Source organism: Falco punctatus, assembly GCF_963210335.1.
Source record: "Falco punctatus genome assembly, chromosome: 1".
NCBI classification, from domain to species: domain Eukaryota; kingdom Metazoa; phylum Chordata; class Aves; order Falconiformes; family Falconidae; genus Falco; species Falco punctatus.
In genome coordinates, this window is record NC_137580.1 from 46,488,700 (window position 1) to 46,508,022 (window position 19,323).

Here is a 19,323-nt window from a genome sequence, read left to right on the forward strand (position 1 = left end):
GGCAGGGTGCTCGAGGCAGGGTGCAGGCTGGTGGCTCCGCTTCGGGGCACACCGCGGCAGCGCCGCTCGCTGCGCCAGCCTGCAGGCTGAGGCGAAGCCCCGCACGCAGCTTCTGCGCTGTCCCCCGACCCACGGGTCCGCCCGCAGCCTCTTCCCACCGCCCGGCTTCAGAAAACGTGCTGCTACAGGGACAGAAAAGGGAGAGACGCGGCCGTGCTCCGGCGCGGCTCCGGAGTGGCACTGTGCGCCGGGGACGCGGGGTTTCCAGCCAACTTTCGTCTCCTGGATATGGGAAAAGGGTGCCCGGCGCGCCCCGAGGACTGGGCGGGGGAAGGCAGCGGCGGAGCCGCCGCCCGCCCCGAGCGGCACCGGCCGCCCCCTTCCCCCTCCCGGCGCAGACCCTCCCGCCGCCGCCGCGGGGCCGGGCGCGGAGCGGAGCGGGCGGTGGGCGCGGCCCCCCGCGGCGGCGGCGGCGGCGGGGCGGGGCGGGGCGGCGGGGCGGGCGGCCCGGCCCGGCGGGCGGGGACATCGCAGCCGCCCCGCTCCGCGCCCGCACCGCGCCGAGCAGACGCAGGAGCGCCGCGGCGGCGGGCGGGCGGGCGGCGGCTCCTGCGGGCGAGCGCGCTCGCTCCCTCCATGCGCGGTGCGCGGCCAGCCGCGGGGCTTGCGCAGGTAGGCGCCCCGCCGCTCGGCGCCCGGGCTGCGCGCGTCCCTTGGCGCTTGCTTGCCCCCCCCGCCTCCCCTCCACTTCCCCCCCCCTCCCCTTTTTTACCCTGTTATTTTTCCTTCGCGTTATTTTTGCTTTTTCTCCCCCGCGTCGGCGCCAGGGGCGGGGGGGCACCTCCTCGCCCTGAGCGCCTCTCTCCCTCTCCCGGCAGCGCGGCGGCGGAGCGGTGAGCGGCGGCAGCATGCGGCCGGGGGATGTCTGAGGCGGGCGGTGCGGCGGCGGCCGCGCTGCCCCGGCGCCGCGCCGGAGGCATGCGGGCGGCCTGGGGCTCCGTCTGGTGCCTGTGCCTGGCGGCGGCCGTCGGCGGGATGCCGGCGGCGCGGCGGGGCGGCGGCGCGGCGGCGGAGAGGAGCGGCGGGCAGCCGGCAGGTAAGGCTGCGCGGCCGCGCACACGTGCTTCGCGCTGGGGCGGGCGAGGGGCGGCTTCAGCGCTACGGAACCCCCCTCAGTGGGAGTGGGAGGGGGTTGGATGAGGGCGCCGGAGCCGGCTTCGCAGTTCCAAACGCGGAGCCGGTGGGGTGGCAGCCGGGCCGGGGCGACCCTGGGCGCATCGCGGCTCGGGCAAGCTGCAGAGGCGCCGGGGAAGGAAAAGCTGCTTGTAAGACGGTGCCGGTCCCCGGGAGCCCCCTGGCAGCGGGGCAGCCCGTGCGGCTTCCCGCGGCTGCGGCGGGGGAAGGAAAGATGCTTCCGTACGTGTGCAGCGCGCATCTTCGGCGCGCCCGGGCAGTGTCCTGACGGCGTGTGTGTCTGGGTGTGTGTAAGGAAGGGTCACTTCCAGCCACGGCGTGGGCGCAGGGCTGGAGTTGGGACAGCTCCGGGTTGGCGCACGCTGGGTCGCAGCTGCCGAAGTGCGGCTGTGCTGAGCCGGGAACGGCGTGTCGGGGGAGCCAGTAAAGATCTCCTCTCGAGTGGCAGCACTGCAGTTGCAAGTAAAAGAAAAAGTTCACACGTCGGACAAAAGCTGTTGTGTGTGTTTGTGTTGTGGGTTTTTTTTTTGTTTTGATGTGTGGTTAGTTTTTTGGGTTTTGTTTTTTTGTTTGTTTTTTTTTTTTTTAATAACATACGGCGGGTCTGAAACGCCGCGTCTCTCTGATATGCCTCAGCTGCTACCTGAGTCCCTGTTTATTTTTCAAAGCTCTTTAATGGAAGGGAGCCCCCTCGCAGCCACCCGTCTTCGGGATTGCATGTACCCGGCAGAAAGTTTCCATTGTTCAGGAAAGGGTTTGAAGCCTGTTTGCCAAAAAAGTGACAGGGGAATAAATGGGCTTCGTGGAGGCTGGGGGGTGGGGGCATTACTTTCATACCCCTTTTGGTTAAAGTTATAAATCACACCGGGGGTTGGTTTTGTTTTCAAGAAAGTCCTAATAAAACACCAGATTCTTAGTGTAACTCGTTTGGCTCATTTTTCACAGCCAAAAGAATTGATTTATGGGGCAACATCTCAGCGACTCGGTCAGAGCAGATGAGGTCGGTGTGCGGGAGGAAGCCAGCAGCCCGCACCGCTCACCGCCCTGGCGAGTGGCAGGAGCGAAGCGTCCCCTGTTCTCCCCAGTTTAGCCTGAAGCATGTACTGGTGGGCACCGCTGGAGCCACGGGGGTGGGGAACAACCTCGGGGGCTGCCTCGGAGGGCCCCCGGCTTTCCACCCATGCCTTCAGCCCGTAGCTCGGGGTTGATGATGTGTTCAAGTGGTGCTAAACCCTTCCCGTGCGCTGGGACACCTTTGGAAGTTAAGGCGTTAGGATGCTGTTGGGATTGTAACGAGCAGCAGGAGGTCACACGGAGGGAAACGTCCCTCCAGCGATGCCTGTGAGCTGAGCGCTGGGCTGGGGTTTCCAGGGGCTCCGGTGGAAATCCTGTGGACAGGCTCTCCTACCGCTCTCTCTGCTTTCTCCAAAGCAAAAGCGTTGCTGTCAAACCCACCCCTTGCTCCCTGGGAGCAGGATTGGGCCCTGAGCAGAGGGCTTCCCTTAACTCAGCGATGTCCCCAAGGGCCACCCCACGGCTGCGAGGGCCGGGGCAGCCTCGCCATGCCGGTGGCTCTCCCGCCCTACCGCTGCCGGCCACGTGCACCGGGAAGCACCGGGAGGCGTGAAGCCGGTGCGGTTTACCCAGCAGCCCCGCCAGCTTGGGGGTACCCGCTGCCCATCCATCCTGGGGCGGGGGAAGGTTGTGCAAAAGAAACTGTAAAGAATATAAACCTTCAGAGCCAAGTAAAAACACATTTTACTTTTTCAGTCTTTTTGAATTGAACGGTAAAAAGCAAATTCTTTCTCCTAGTCAAATGGGCCATGGGGTATTGGCTCATTACTGAGGGTTGTTGTTCGCTGGGCTTTGCATTTACATTCTAAGGCCTTATTTTCCATAAAGGGGCTTGGAAGGATTTTTCCCCAGTGATCTAATTCTCCACACGGGGCTGTGAAGGCTGTAACAGCTACTGCTTTGTGCCTATACTCAGCTACATAAAACACACATTGAAGGGAGGCATTCTCGAGGTATGTGTATGTTTGCTAATATGAATACTCGCTATTAGCGGAGGTGGAGGGGGTGCAGGTTTTAACATCTCCGCAGGGAGGTGTTCGGCTGTTGGCAGGAAGGAGGCAGATGGCGGGGCTGTTGCTGAATAGAAGCTAAACTAAAAACACCAGGGGCCTCATCTGGGCTGAGTTTCTCTTCTCTCGCTTTCTCGGGGCTGCTGCAGGAAGAACAATGTCAAATTTCCCCCCCACCCCCCATCCCCCCGGTTTTTTTTTTTTATGAATGAAAGTAGAGCGGCGAGGCAGGATTGAATGTGTATGTCATTCAGGGGCTATGACAGAGATGATTAGGGAGGTCAGTGAACTCCTTTGCAGCCTTGAGCATGCGGTCACTCTATTCAGCAGCCACAGAATAGACATCAATATAAAAAAGCCCGTCCAATTTGCATTAGTATTCAGATAAAGATATTACTTCGTACGATTTGTGAATGTCAAGTAATGCTGGCTGTTTTCTTAGAGAGCAGACCAACTGAAACAGCAGCATTTTGCTTTTAAAAACTTCTGATAACAGGCCTGTCTCCTGTAGCTGGTTTGTATGTCTCTGTCTGTGTACGGTATACATGAAAAAGGGAATTTGTGGGCTTCTTAGGATTTGTGTTGCACTAGTTAGCTACTAAAGTTGTCTGTGTGCATTGAAAGAGTTGTATAGAGAGCTGCTGAGGTTTGAGCAGGTTTGTGTGGGAAGGGGAGAGCTCTCCCAGTCTGTCAGGAGCGAGAACTGAAGTTTCCTGGTGCAGCACTGGAGTCAAATTGTCAGCCAGAGTTACTGCACAGGCAGTTTTCAAGCCAGAAGAATGGAAGAGGGGCCATTGCGGGATTTTGCTTAAGTTGAATGGGAGGGCATGTACCAGTTCCTGCGACTTTTCTGCTTGGAAGGAACTGGTGATGCACTGATTGGTTTTCGTCATGCAGCTGATGGTAACTGGGCTCTAAGCCTTTCAGCACATGCCCAGAGAGGGGCCCAAGGGGTAGGGTACAGTGGTCTGCATTGCTTCGCTTTGTGTATCTGAGTGTTTCAAAGTTCACCCTGAAATTATAAGGGTATTTGAAGTGGGTGCCAAATGGCACTGACCATTCCTGGAGCTGGCCTTGGGGTTTATGCATTAAAGCCCCCCTAAAAAGAGTCTCTTAGATACTGATGGTGCTTCCTACTTTGTGCTTGAGACCATAAATGCTTCACATTCAGTGAGCAGCTATGAGCAATACAGTTTCGAGATTAAAAGTTGATCCATTTGTTCTCATTAACAGCAGCAGCTAAAAAAAGCTAATTAAGTCTTCAGTGTTGAGACTAGCATATTTTACTGAGCGATAAAGTAAGAGGACATGAGTAAAGGATGATGAAATAGTGCTGCTTCTTTTTTTAAAAAAATCTATTTCTTAGCAAATAGCAAACTAGAAAGTCTGTTCCAGTGCAGAGATTGACTCATTAAATGTCTTCAACACTAGCTGTATAACATCACATCTTCTACGTGTATTGACAAGGGTCACTCCAATTAAACCTGAGGGTTTTTTTGCTTTTAATTAAGACTTTATTAACCACTGAGTAGGGAACGTGATGAAAGTAAATCTGAAAATTGTGTGGCGAAGTGTTGATCTGCTAATTAAATCGTGCAATTAAAGTAAGCCACTCTGACCAGCACGTTAACTTTTACGACTCCCTCCAACAAATCTGAAGTGTGCTGTTTGGGAAAACGTACCTGTCCTGAAGCCTGCCTGAGTAGTGTGGGTTTTGAAGTTAGTGGAACACTGAAGAAGTCTTGATTGCTGCATCCCCGCTGCGTCTGAACCATTTCCATCCAGTGGGACTCAGTCTGCTGCCTGGACAAAGCTGAAATTTTGTGTGAAGCTGCAGGACTTTTTCCCCCCTCTATAAGGGTGGGAAACAAAGTTTTTCCCCTTAAAATATGGTCAATAAAAGTAACTTTAATATCCAACTATATGCTTAGAAAGCTGTCTTCCCTGAAAACTTACGGTGTATATCTGCTATTTCACTTGGAGACCCTAAAAGATAGGGAATCAGCGCAGTTTCTCAGCAGTTAATAAAATTTCCAGAGTTTGACCAAGCTGTTTCTGACAGTGATCCGTCAGCTGGCACACAGAGCTGTGACTGAAGGCATTAGCTGAACCTTCATTTCAGCTGAGGTTAGGGCATGGACTGCTGGTAGATTTTTCTGGCTGGTCAGTGAAGCATGTGAGATCTAGTGCAGGAGCCTGGGCATGAGCTCTCAGATCAGAGTATGTGAAGTGGCTGTGGTGTTCTCATATTAGCTTTTGGCATTTTTAGTATATGTGGGGTAGACGCAGCAGAAATATTACAAATTCACATATTTTTACTAAAAATACAGGTGAAAATCCCTCCCCAGTTTGGTGACATTTTCCCAGCTAGGCTGAGCCTGATACGCAGGCAATCAATTAAACCGACTTTATTTTTATTGTTTCCCCATTTGAATAGACTTTTCTATTTTTCCTAGTGTGCTACATGCTTGTTAACTTTTCCTGTGTCCTGGGAGTCTGTCTCGCTCTGCATACCTGTTTCTGGGTTTTTTCTGACCCTTCAAAAAAACCCCAAAACCCAGCTTGAAATTGCCTGCTGACGCAGCACCCTCCAAGCCATTTGATAGCGTGGTTTGATGGAGCTGTTTCAGTGTTGACCATTTAATCTCTTTTAATACTGGTTAGTTAATAAACTTTATTCTCCTCCACATACTAGGCTGGATGCCAGAGAGGATGGTGGCTTGGTAAAACTTTGCCTTGCATCCTTTTTTTTCTTTGCAGCAAGTGGGACTGCGGTTCAGCAAAGCCATTCATGGTATGTGAAAGCAGGCAGCCGGGCCTGCTAGGAGAAGTAAATCTGATAGCAAGCTCTACACAAATGCTGGGCTAAAACCATGCCTGAAGATGTGTACAGTTGCCAAAAGCACCTTAAAATACCTTGTTACACCTTGAATTTTTTTCCTTGGCCTCCTGCATGGCTTATGTTTGCTGGTTGCCCCTTTGCTGGCTGTTGATCTGGTGATCTTGTGAAGAAAAATGAAGAAAAAATAAAAGTGCCTTTTCCTCTCAAGTAGAGCTGACTGTCCCAGTGTCCCAGTGCCCCTTTTCCAGTATGCTCACAGCTCAGGTTGTCACGTGCCATAGAATTTAAAGCCCTGGCTGTGTGAAGAAGGGCTTTTATTCCTGTGGTAAATGTGGTATTCCTGGTGTGCTTACCCCTGAAGTATCTGCTCCCTGGCTTGCATGACCAGGAAGTTTCTGTAATATCAAAAGCAAACAAGAACTGTGAGATACAAGCTGAGTAAAACCTTTGGTAAACTTAGTAGTTAAAATGTGAAAGCTAGTCAGACTTAAACCTGCCCTATTATTCTGATAGGCTATCTGGAGGTTGTCACGTTCAGGTGAATAGGGACTAGCCAGGTAGTTAAATATTTTTTTCCCCTCCCCCCTGTGGCACTCAGGTTACACAATGAAGCACAGGGGTTTTTTGAATAGCAGCAGGGTCAAGTAAGAAAACATTTCTCCAGTAACTGTTTCAGTTTCAGATGTATTCATCTCAAAAAGGTGTGGTATTTCTTGTGGAGGGGGAGGTAGGTCTTGCATGCTGGCCCTGCTTTCTCAAATCCAGAAAGCAGGGGAAGGTAAAGACTTAATTAACTAAAAAGGTTATATTAAAACTTGGAAAGAGATTTCTTTATCAGGCAGAACTGTATGCAAAACAATTACCATGTGCTTACACGTTTAGCATCTGTGAGATTTTGGGGCGGTGCCATTTCTGCAGGTTGCGAGGGGTTAAAAGTATTAATGACTCAGAAGTGAGAAGGGTTCCAAGTTTTTGGGTGAGGAAAGGACGCAGCCTAGGATCGCTCTCCGCGAACAAGCGGAGCTGTGCAGGCGGCGGTGTATGCTGGAGGCACCCTTGCCCGGGAACGCCGCAGCACGAGCACCCCAGCATCGGTGTTTGCAACCAAGGGGTTGTACTGTGAGCCACTGAGCTACCTGTGAACGTCACGCTGACACATGGCAGCATGCTGGTTTGGGTTCCCCACCCCATCCACCCCCCACTTTTCCTTTTCACCCAAGGAGCCAAGCTATTGCTCCATCACTTAGTTTGAGCATAAGGTTTTTAGGGAAAGGAAGTGACGGACAGTCATGGTGCACCATGGCATGCCAGGCACCCACAAGGGTGGCATCCCAACTCCTGCTGTTTGATAACTGATGAAAGTATTTGTCAACTTATCTTCATTTATTACTTTTGCCCTGGAAAGCAGAGTGTCTTGTAGTTGTGCCCTTATTGCACCAAACTACCTCGTGCTGTTCACGAGGAATCTCACCGAAGCATTTCAGCTGATGTAGTTAGGTCGGTAAAGCCTTGGAGACCAGATCACTGCTGAGTTACAAGGGTTGGGCTGATACCCAGAAGTAATGGAGTTGAAGTGTTCTGGAGTTGACCTGGGATGAGCTGGGTGTAGGGGAGCCAGCAAAATAGCTGGATATTGCTCAGGGGCCAAACCTCATGGTGGTTATGCAGTGAGTAGGTGAGTTCTCACGGCTGCCAAGAGAGAGGAGCAATGCAAAGTAACAGGCAAGGACTGTTGTAGAAGGAGGGTACTATGGGTGAGAGCATCTCTGAAGCTTCTCTCACAAGATGCAGGTGGCACCTGGCTTCTGCGGAGATGGGGTGCAGACGTGGTCCCCGTAGCAGGACCCATGTCCCAGGAGATGTCTGGTCCCCTGTGTTGCTGGTGGAGGCTCTGCAGAGGGATTTACTGGGGGGGTTCTGTGGTGTGGAGCCGACGAGATCATGTGAAGCCCTGAAGGTGTTTCTACTCTGGGCTCGGCAGGGAGGGTGCATCGCCCTGGACTCACCCCCTCTTACTCTCCTGGGGAAGGCAAAACATGCATCTATGAAGGCTTTTCTTTTGAGGAAAAGGGAGCTACGGGAGATGTTCCTGGATCCAAATGATGAGACCAGACTTTATCAGCCTTACGCTTCCCCTGTCAAAAAACTGAAAAGCTCCAAAGAATTGGATTTTTAATTTTATTTTGATGCTTGGCAGACCTTGTAAAGAACTTTCATGACAAGTTTGGCTCCCGTTTTGGAGGGTTGTTGCTTGCTTTGGGGGTTTTACCATTCTCTGCTGCATGTAGTCCTGTAAAAATAATAGAGGTCCTGATCTTGTGCCTATTGAATCCTAAGCAAAAAAGCCCCCATTGATTTCCAAGGGAGCAGGCTGAAGCCCTTCACAGATCGTGGTGGGAGCAGCTATTTAGCATAAGCTGGGATTGTTTGGAAAGTTTTCTAATGACCCAAACATTTTAACAAGTAGGGGAAACCCTGCGAGTGAAAGGGCTCCCTGGTTTGGGGGTGGGGAGATGCCCAGTGCTGCTTCATGGGGGTGATCCCTGGAGCTTGCTCTCGATCCCTGGAGCTGGCTCTCCCATCACCTCCCATTCCCCTCAACCTCCTGTAACGCAGACCTTCACTTCCCATCTTGTTTTTTTATAACTCCAGCCTCGATTCAAGCCGGCAGCAGCATCGCAGCCTGAATATGAGACTAGAGGCAATGGTAACGGCCACCGCCTGGGCCCCCTGTGACTCCGGCGCGAGTTCTGCGTGGAGCCAAGCTGCAGCGCCGGCCGCCATCCCCTCATGCTCCATCCTCGTTGCCATTGTATCAGTGTCGGCCGGCATTAGCCCCGGTGCCGTGATCTGCAAGCCACACAATGCTCCGGGGAAAGTGTTAATAATCCCCGGCGGGGGTCCGCGGGCAAGAGGGGGTGAGCCGGCCGGTGGGCCAGCTCCAGCACCGCTCGCTGCTCGCACGGGCAGGAGCCAGCTGAGGAGCTTTCCTGGCCCTTCATGGGCAGGCAGAATTGGGGAAAATTTTTTTTCTCAGAGGGTCTGGTGGTTTTTTGGGGTTTTATCCCTCCCTTTCACATACAAGACTCAAGCACAAGAAATTCCCTCCCAGCAAAATATTTAAGCAGCTTGTTTGGAGACTGCAGGTCTTGAACTAAGCGGTGATTTGATTTTTGTTTAAAATTTTTTGACTTCTTACATAGATTCCCCCAGGCAAGCATTTTGTTTCTAGCCGGTAGCAGGATCGGTGCAAGATGAGCATGCTGATTCCCGGAGACGTGCTTTGGGAGATGGGGGTATCAGACCTAAAAGTGAAGGGAAAAACCCAGTTGCAGTGGGAAGATTAGGGAGTTACGAGTGTGCCCTGACAACTAGCATGTGCAACTGAAGATAAATCCTCTGTGAGCCTGTCTTTAATTAAAAGAATGATTGGAATTAGGCATAGTACCATCTCTCCTGATCTGTATCATGTGTATCTGTACGAATAAAGCATTTTTGGGGAGGGAGAAGAGGAAAACACCAGATTTTAATCTTCCTTTGTTAGCCGATATGTCTGCCTTTTGAAAGGGCATATTTCTCCCAGTCTTTGAGTACCCAGGCTTGTTGACAGTAAACAACTGTCACTTGGCAGTTTATGAAAGAAGAAGAATGTTTAAGAAAACATGTCCAGTTAAAATAGTTATGTTAATAGGCTGGGGATTCATGCAGAAAGGGGGGGGGGGTGGTAGATGGAGGTGCATAGATCAGCTGGTATTAACTGTGTTAGAGATGAGCTGTAAGTGAATGCAGTTGGGAAAAATAAAACCCACACCAAAAAATACGTACATTTTTACAGTCAGTGTTTTTTTTTTTTTCCAGGGAAAACTCAGAAAGCCTCTTTCTTGCCATGTGCAGTGGGGATGAGCTTTAGGGCTGGGAGCTCAGCACTCCCACTGACGGGCCCTAATGCTGCTTCATGCTTTACGGGCAGCATTTAGACCTTGCAGCTGCCCTGATATGTCCTTAGCCTTTGCTTTGCCGGGGTGGTTGGAAGAGAAGACTGCGAGAAAACTCAGCCTCCTAATTTGCGAATTGATTAATTACAGAAAGGAAGGAAAAAAAGAATTAAGAAACGGCAGATGGTGTCCTCTCTGCATCCCTGCCCAAAGTTGCTACAAATCCATCACCCACCTTCTTCTGAGTTAAACACACATGAACATAGTGAGTGATGAGTGAGCGCAAAGCATTTGTTCCAGCTCGGCCCAAAGGCATCAGTGTCAAAAGCGTAATGAGGTCTTCATGTCAGACACTTGAAATCTGTAATTAAGCATAAAAATAAGTTCCAGGCTTTCCAGCTCCTGATTTCCCTGGCTTGGGAACAAGGGTGTAAGTAGCTGGTGGGGGATGCTGACATTAGTCTTGAAGTTACTGGGTAGAGCCACCCTCCTGCCCACAGTAAATACAGTAAACACTGTGTAGTTCAAATAAATAATGTGTAGATACTTAGTTACAGATACTCCACCTTTCCTTCAGCTGTGGGTATCTCTGAGGGGGTACTGTGGCAGCAGCACCTTCTCTTAACGGTATTTCAGGTAAAACAGAGAGAGCTGCAGGAGCAAACGGGAATCCCTGGAATATGGGTGAAAGGGTCGCACTTAATTTTCTTTTGGCCACTGGTTCAATTAGTATTGCCATTATTTGGACAAGGAGGCAAAGGAAATGCAAACCTGAAGCCTCCTGCCACAGAAGTGCACTGCGATCTGCCCGGACAAAAAGGAAAGCTCCTAGAAAGTGTTTATTGAGTCATTCTGGGACTCCAACCTGTGTCTTATTTAATGAAGGAACGAGATTGCTGCCTCATTTTTATGCATAGACATGGTGGTATCTTGGGATTTGGGAAGGCAGTGGGTGTCTCCATTGGGAAAGTCTTCTTGGAGGGGTGGGAACCACAGATGTCGCTGGAGGGGACAGGTGTTCTCCTTTGCCACATCTCCCTTGGTGCAGGGGCAAAAAGGGGCAGGTTTGTACCCAACAGTCCTGTTTTGGCACTGGGTCACTGCCTGAGAAACTGGACTGCCTGCTTGATCCTTGATTTGGTGACCCCATGCAATGTAAAATCCTTCCTGTGAGAAGCCCGTCTGCATGCTCTGAACAAGGTCGTCTTGTAGGTGGAATGTGTTAGTCCTGGCAAAAAAAGGCCTGAAACTGCCTCAGGTGCTTTCAAAATATGCGTAAATGTTTGAAGTGGAGGTTTTATCCCCCTCTGCCCCCCCTCCTCCCAGTGCATCACAAATGAGGTGCGAACAAGTGGTGCAGTCTTTGCAGGCATAACTTCACCCAGTGCTGGAGCCTGGCCGTTTTGGGGATGGGAAGGAGCAGCTGGAGGAGCAGCATGTGGTGTCTCAGGGCAGGGAGGGAGAGGAGACAACCCTGGATTAGCCACCTACCCTCAGAAAGGGAGTGGAGGGGCCAGAATGCCCCGGGCAGCTCTTGCTCCATTTCTGGGTGTATACATCAACCTGGCTGAATAGGTGTAAATATGTGGGGAGGTTGTCCAACTTCATGTCTTCACTAGTGTTATGAGGTGGTGGTTCATCCACCCATCCCACGCAAGGGAGCGTGGCAGGAGCTTAGCTTCAGTGCCTGACTTGCAGCGAAGAGAAATCCAGCCCTTGGGTACCTGCTGGGCTCAGTTTTTATCATGCACATTCTCTGTCTGCCCAGAGAGACCTGGCTGTTTTCTTTCTCCCTTGACTTGCCTGTTGCGGTGACCACCCCTGCTGTCACAACAGCATCCATCTCACTCGGACGCTTGTGTGCTCTCTTGTTTGCAGAGAGAAAGAGGTTTTAGAAGTGTTTCAGGTGAGGAAAGGAAGGGAGGAGCTGGGAAAATCAGACTGGAGGATGGGGCAGGTGTCCAGAAGTGCCTGTGGAAGGTCCCTGGCTCGTGGACATAGGACCAGCCATGTCCTGCTGCAGGACACTGGAAACGGCCCTCTGCAGAGGGTCTGCATTTCCTTACAGCAGCATTAAAACAGCTGTGTATAGGGGTGTCCACCCTGCTGCTGGCAATACTGCAGCTTAATGTAGTACAGTTTGTAGAAGGTGATTGCTCGGGAGCCCTAAAACTGCTTGAAGGCAGTGGGAACTGAGACACGCATGACTTCCTTGAACTCTCTCTTAATTTATTACACGCAGTCCAAAACCCACCGTAATAGATACGGTTGCGGGAGACCATTAAAAGGTCCGTTCTGGTGAACCTGATGCCCTGCTGTTGCTGCTGGAAATGATAAACCGCCGTGTTTGGGGCGGATGGTATGTGTGCCCTCTGTGTGTGTGCGTATGCTTGGAAGCTGGTAAATTCTGCTAATTTAGGGATTGTTTTCTAAGTCTGTTTTCTATAACTCCGTAGACTTAATACAAATAAAGAACTGACTGAAGTTTCCTGTGAGAAATGCAGAACAAACGCTAAGTGTGGGATTTGAATGCAGAAAGGTGAAAACACAAATGTATACAGAAATGGCAAGTCAAACAAGCTGAAAAAATATTGTAAGGTTGATTTAACAGAGCAGTGAACTCAAAGCTGTCTAATCCCTTTAGCAGCCTTCTTTAAAGACGAGAAATAAATGAATTTTTGACATCTACTTTTCTTTTCCCATCTCTCCCAACGCGTTTCTATTAATGCTGAAGGATAAGACTTGAGTTTAGCACAAGGACCAAGTGTTGCAGCTTTAGTTAGATGTGCTTTCTAAATAATAACGTCTTCGTTTGTCATTTGTGACTTCAGATTAAAGTGGATCAGACTTTCTGAAAGGAGATTACAGTTAAACTTCTCCAACTTGGGTACCTGGCACCTAAATCTCACTTGAGTCACTGAAATAACAGGCTCAGTTTTGAAAGATGCTGAGCCAGGTCAGGCTCTACATGAAAATCGCTTAAGCACTCTCAAAATCTGGCTATTCATTTTGATGCTTGCATTTCAAATGTTTGACCTTTGTTTTCTTTACTAAGTATGCAGACAGAGCAGCCCCCAAATTATTGGGTTTTTTTCCCCTTTTACACATCTGAAAACGGCTAGCAGAGAAGACTTGAAGTTCTGCATCTTATTACTGAGAAATATAGATCTTTGAAAACTACCATTTTATGTAACTCAAGGGAAGCTTGCAAAGGGGGGAATATTTACTTATTTTCATTGACATGAACATGGTCTGTCGCATATCTAAAACCCACAATCAGTTAGAAAAAAACCCACCCAAAATACCTTAAGCCTTTGCCCTCTCTTAATCCATGTACAAGAGGGTTTTTTTTTTTCAGATGTTCTCCCCCCACCCCACCCCCTCCGCTGAAATAGAGGCAATTGATAGGCTCATAAACAAATACCAAACATTAAGTCCTAATCTCCATATAGAGGAGTCTGACCCTTTTTATGGAGAGAGAGGGTAGAGGGAGGAAACGGGGCCAGGAGTTTGAGGTTTAATGCTTATTAAAGTTTTAGTGGGTGGGAAAATGCAATCAATAAATTTTGTTTAATGCCTTGAAACTGGTGTTAGTTTTCACTAGCTACACTGGAGGGTAGTTTTCATTTTGAAACTAGGACACTCGTAGTTGGAATGACAATTAATGTGGAGTGAATATGGTCCCAGTTGGAAGCCGATTTTTTGAATAGCATGAAAACTCCCCCCACCTCCCCGCCTTGGCTCCGGAGTGGGGTAGCTTCCGTTTTTAATTAGCGAACCAGGCAAAATTTAGCTCATTGTGTCTTTCTGCTCCTTTGGCCCAGTGGATAGCTTGGATTTCTCCATCTTGCTGTCATGAGGCTGTTCTTTTTATTTTTTTCCTTCAGTTTGGGTGTGGGGAGGAAGGGCAGGGGGGGCTTCAGGATACTTAGGATTAAAGTCATTGTTCAGGGGTATTTGCAGCCAGCTGCTTGCATTAAATGAAGATTAGAGGAACGCACATTAAAAGTGTAAGGGAAACGCAGAGGAGCTGGGATTTGGGAGCTGCATAGCTGTGAACCGAAGGGGAAAGGTTGGGGCTTTATGGCAAATTTTTTCTGCTGCCATGTGATCTCAAAGCCCACTTCAGAAAAGCATCACAAGTAACAGAAAAGCATCACAAGGAACTGCCAGGGCCAGGCCTGCCTGGGAATTGTAAAGTGAGCATGAGTCTTTGCAACCATTAAAAAGTTCCTGTGAGATAAACCTAAACTTCTGGGCCCAGTGAACTTACGTATTGCTTAAAATTCATCTGCAAGAGCACTTAGGAGGTGGTGAAAGTTTTGCTAGAATTCACTAAAGATCTGAAAACCCACCCAGGAGGTTGAAAGTCCAGAAGTAATGAATTTTTGAAGGATTTCAGGAAGGAAATGTAGAAGGAAGGGTGTAGAAGAGGAGCCTAGAAAAAAAAAGTAATTCTGCAATGCCTGCTTATCCTTTGAAGGATTTATAAGAAAGATTAAAAATATTTCCAAAGATTCAGTTTCTCTCCTTTCTTTATGCTTTGTGGAACACTCATTTATGTAATCTGCCATTCTTGTTGCAAACCTTGCTAATTGCTTGGTGCTTGTCACCTACAAAACCCTGCTGGGTAACCTGGTCCAGGGAAGCATGAGGGATGGCATGGTGCACTGATGCTGAAGAGCATAGGTTTGTTCGGGGCCTCCGTAGTTTAGCAGGACACAATCCTACTCCAGTGGAGGCTGGGGACAAGGTTTGCCCAGTCTGTTGGGATGCTGGGAAGCCTCAGACTGTGCCTCAGTTTCCATAGCTGCCTGCACTGGTTTTGGAAAGGGGTTGTGGCGGTTGCTTGCTGCTGCAACGATGAAGCTTTTTTGGACTTCCTCAGGCATGAGGAGCAGGGATGTAAAAAAAAATCAGCTGTTTTCTGGCAGGATCTGTCTGTCGAGACCAAGCTGGGATGCCCCTGCTGTGCTATGCAAAAAGCTGGGGCCAAGTTGGCCACTGGTCTTCAAAGACAACAAGAGGCAGACACCAAAAGGAAGATTACATTGACACAGACACCTAGGATCAGCCAATGGGTGTCCCGTCACTCTGCCTTGAGTAGGGAGCAGTCTGGGTTGACCATGTTTGGCCCCCACAGTTGGGTGAGGTGGACTGTGTATGTGACATGTGGGCAAACCAGCTGCAAGGATGCACTCACCCACACGGTGTGCTGGGACTGGTGCCATCCCTGCCACGAGCGTGGGCTGCCGAGATCTGATACAGCTCATTGCCCCACTACCCCTGAGTAAAGCACGGAGGCCTCGGCACCTGGGAGAGCAGGAACCATCTACACAGGCATCCTTGAGGTGCTTCAGCATGAGCCAGGAGCTCTTGTAGGATAGGACACATGGAGCAGTACAGCCCAGGGACTTCAGCACCCCCCACACTGCCAGGCCTCTGCTCCGCTCTCCCTGTCTTTAGGGACCATTGATGAAGTGGAGGACACCTCATATCAGTTCTTTTATTTCATTTAAAAAAAAGAAAAAAGGCGTGCAGAGCTGTGAGATAGATGGATATGGGTAGTGGTTGCTTCCCTCTCTTGTGTTTTGAGTGAGGAACCAAGGAAAATGATTGCACGGTACGGCCAGATTTCAAAGAAAACTCCCCATCGCTGCCTGTTCCTTTAAGCCAGCAAACCCCAGCTGAAGGCCGTCCTTAGGACAGGCTCTGGGCTCTCAGCAGCAACCAAGGCTTTGTGTCCCTTGGGGTTTACATTCCCATTTTTGTTAGGTGTAGCCAGGAGACCCCTTTGATTTGTTCTCTGTTGTGTTTTTTTTCCCCTCCTTAGGGCTTTCCAAGTGCCACAGGGAAATCCTCCAGGCTAAAGTCTTTTTGTAACTATTTTAGCTTTGTGGCAATTTATTTCTTCTTCTAACTCTCAGCATCTGAATTGGGTGATCTGAGAAAACAGTCCATTAAAAGGAGGATACTGTAGAGTCCTGATGAATCCTGTTTTCTACTTGGCCGGTGGAACAGAAAGCTAATTGCCAGTAGTAAATCCATTCAAAGGAGGGCTGGAGGGAGGGAGAAAAGCTAATATTCCTCCTTGAATGCCATTTAATCTCTGAAACCTTTCATGCAGATGTAAATTAGGATTTGCACAACAGAGTCAACAGTTGCTCCGTAGATAAGGCAGATTTGCAACATCTGCTTTTCCATTCTAGAAGCTCTTCCAAAGTCGCTGTCGCTGTTGGGGATAGCCAAGCTAAATACTAGAGTTTTTATTCTTTCCGTAATCTTTTGTTTATGAGGAAAGCTGCATATGACAGAACTAAACCTGGTTATTGTTCTGCTGATTTGCTAGGAAAAAAGGTTTGCTTTCCTCTTAAGATAGGTCTAAAAAAACCCTCCCACTGGGTGGTAATACAGTGTAGCACACTTGTTAACTTCTTTGGAAGAAACATTGTCTGGTAACAATTGCATAGGCCACTGCAGTGGTAATACAGTATAAACAGTTTACCTTGCAGTATTATTAGGAAAACTATGTTAAGCGTTTTCAGGAGAGCAGCACCCCCCCACCCCCACCCTTCCCCAAGCAAACATGTGCAATAGGTGAAAGATAAAGTGCCACCTTCAAATGATGGAGGCAAACCCTTTCCAGAAGTGGTTTCCTAAAGGTACATTTCTGGATTACAGTTTAAGCTTTTACAGAAGCAACCATATTTTTTTTATTTTTGCTGAGGAGTGAGCCCCGTTGAGCAGGGGAGATAACCCAGCTGAACACCACTGCAGGAAAGCATATTGCTTCGACAAAGCATTCTGTGCTGCTGTGACTGCCAGGCTGAGCCCTTTCTTCCCAGGATAGCTGCAGCCTGACACTGGAAAATGCTCCGAGAGGGATCTTGACCTTGGAGAGGGAGAAAAGGGAGTGAAGAGAAAAGATAGGATATATATTTTATATAATACATATATATACACACACATACATATGCACACACACACACACACATATATATATATATAAAAAATAAGATAATATACGTAACATACTATATATAACATGTGTGCATTTGATATATTATATTTTGCTGTGCCAGGCTGGTGATGTACCCCTTGGGGTGGCAGTGCCGTAGCCAGACAGGGATGTGCCACCACTGGCACCATCATAGCTGATGCAGAAAGGGGAGGGAGGTTTGCCTTGCATAAAGCACCGCCAAAAATACGTCTATAAAAACCACCCTGTCAGCTTCCCCCCTTCCCACCCCACACACGCACACACACACCACCCCCCCACCCCCCCCCCCCACCCCCGGTGCGGTTGAGGGTATGGGGTGACTGTGGGGGAGCTCGAGGGTATGGGGCGACTGTGGGGGAGCTTGCTTTGCTGTCAGCCGCTCCCTCGATCTTATCTGGCCTGAAAAGGCAGATACTTGGGTAAACAGGCGATCCCACGATCTTATCGTGCTCCCTCAGGGGCTGATGCTGGGTGCAGGGCCTGGGGCGGGTTTGGTGGTTTTTGGTATTCCCCCAGGGCTCATCTGCCTGTCTGGGGAGATGGAGGGAACAGGGGCATGGCAGGGTGCTCACGGGGAGGTGGCACTGGGGCTGCTTGTCATCCCTCCTGGCTACTCTTTAAATTAAAACAGGTCCCAAATGTACAGTGTTTGGCAATAAAAGTTTTATTTCCCTTCTCAGCAATGAGATTTGCTCAGTTCTCAGTGCAGAAGTCCCAAGGTGAGGTGGGCAGGCAGCCCCATGCCACAAGCAGCCACGCAGGCATTGGGAAAAATGCTGTTGTTGGGGAGTGAATGATACCGTGGAACCCTGTTAACACAGGTGGGACACTAAACCAAGGCTGAGCGTGCATTGAGGACACGATGCTGGTCTGAGCCTGGAAGTAGTCTACGTGCTCTTTGCCATCACAGCTTTGTTCATCCCACCGATGCTGGAGGTCTCTGTATCCCTCCAGCAGTTAGCCACCAGCTCTGTAGCTGTGACCATGATCCCCCTGGGAACAGGATGCCAGCCTCAACAGGAGAAAGCTCTGGCATGATTGTTGTTCTGTGATCCTACAATACATCCTGTGACACGAATTTGATGCAATAAAATACATAGGACAAGAAATGTTTTTGAATTAACCTGAAGAGAGAAGTCTGTTGATTGCTGCTATCCTTTTGCTTGTTAACATGCCAAATGCAGCTTGTCCAGCTTGAAAAAGGGAAAATATGATGCACTTAGAAATGAGCCTCTTAGTCTATTCCACCACCAGGCTATGAAGCAGTCCCAAAAAGCCTCTCCAGGCTTGCCAGGGTGCGGGGTACGGTGAGGAATATCTTGCTGTTGGTACTGAAGGTCCTGTGCCTCGAGTGCTCTGTGGTGGGGGGTCTTGGTAGGGTTTCAGTTGTGTGGATGTGCCCTGGCTGCGGGATGCTCACTGAAGGAAGAGGAGGATGGTGATGGTGGGTAAGGTGTGCACCCCACCTGAGCAGTCCCTCAGGAAGCTTCCAAACACATTGATGTTTGGAAAAGCAGAATTGTGGGAAGCTATTCCAGGAGGAAAAACACAGATGAAGAGAAACGAGTAGAATGTCCTGGAGCCCAGGACCCAGCACTTTGTGAGGTGCCATGGGGCCCCAGGGTTCCCCTGCCCCCCTAGGGCTCCCACGGGCACTGTGGACCTTTGCCACCCAGCAGCAGCCCCCATGCTTTCTGCCACAGCTCCTGGGAATAGTCCCTGACTCCAAGGAGGGCATCAGCTAGCCTCTGGGGGTGCTTGAAGTTTTTTGGGGGCCATAAGCAGGCCAGGAATACCCCACCACCCTCCACCTCCTTGGCCTTTTGTGGCTGAAGAAGAAGTAACTGCATATTCTCCTGCAGTTCTTGAAAGCTGCCTGCGGTAAAGCCAAAATAAAACATTTCCAGGCTCAGCCAGAAACAAGTATTGATGTCTAAGGAGCAGACGTCTGATGGAAATACTGACACACTTAAGCACTTGGAGCTGTGAACCACACAAAAAGTGAATTATTGCTGGGATGAGCCAAGCAGCTATGGAGATGAAGTATCTTACCCTTATAAGTGAATACATACAAAAGCTTTTTAGCATTGCTGGCCCAGCTGCTTCTTGTTGTGGAAGGTGCTTCCTGGCTAGTTGCTGCCTTTTTGCTCCTCTGAACAGCTTAAAAATTGCCTGGCTCTCTGTAGCATGTTTGCTCTGAGCAGCAGTGATGCTGCTGCGAGTGTTGATCCCCATCAGAAGCGTCTCTTGGTGATTCTTGACTAATTA

At 49.8% G+C, this 19,323-nt stretch overlaps 1 protein-coding gene across 3 annotated transcripts in view; it reads left to right on the forward strand.

The window, feature by feature from the left end:
• Positions 1–544: 544 nt before the first annotated feature.
• FGFR3 (fibroblast growth factor receptor 3) overlaps positions 545–19,323 on the forward strand; it is a 55,670-nt gene continuing 36,891 nt past the window's right edge. For all 3 annotated transcript variants that reach the window (XM_080410448.1, XM_080410450.1, XM_080410449.1), the window contains exons 1-2: positions 545–672; positions 879–1,096. In XM_080410448.1, the coding sequence (XP_080266574.1) occupies positions 922–1,096 (175 nt within the window). In that variant the 5' untranslated portion in view covers positions 545–672; positions 879–921. The remainder of the gene's footprint in view (positions 673–878; positions 1,097–19,323) is intronic.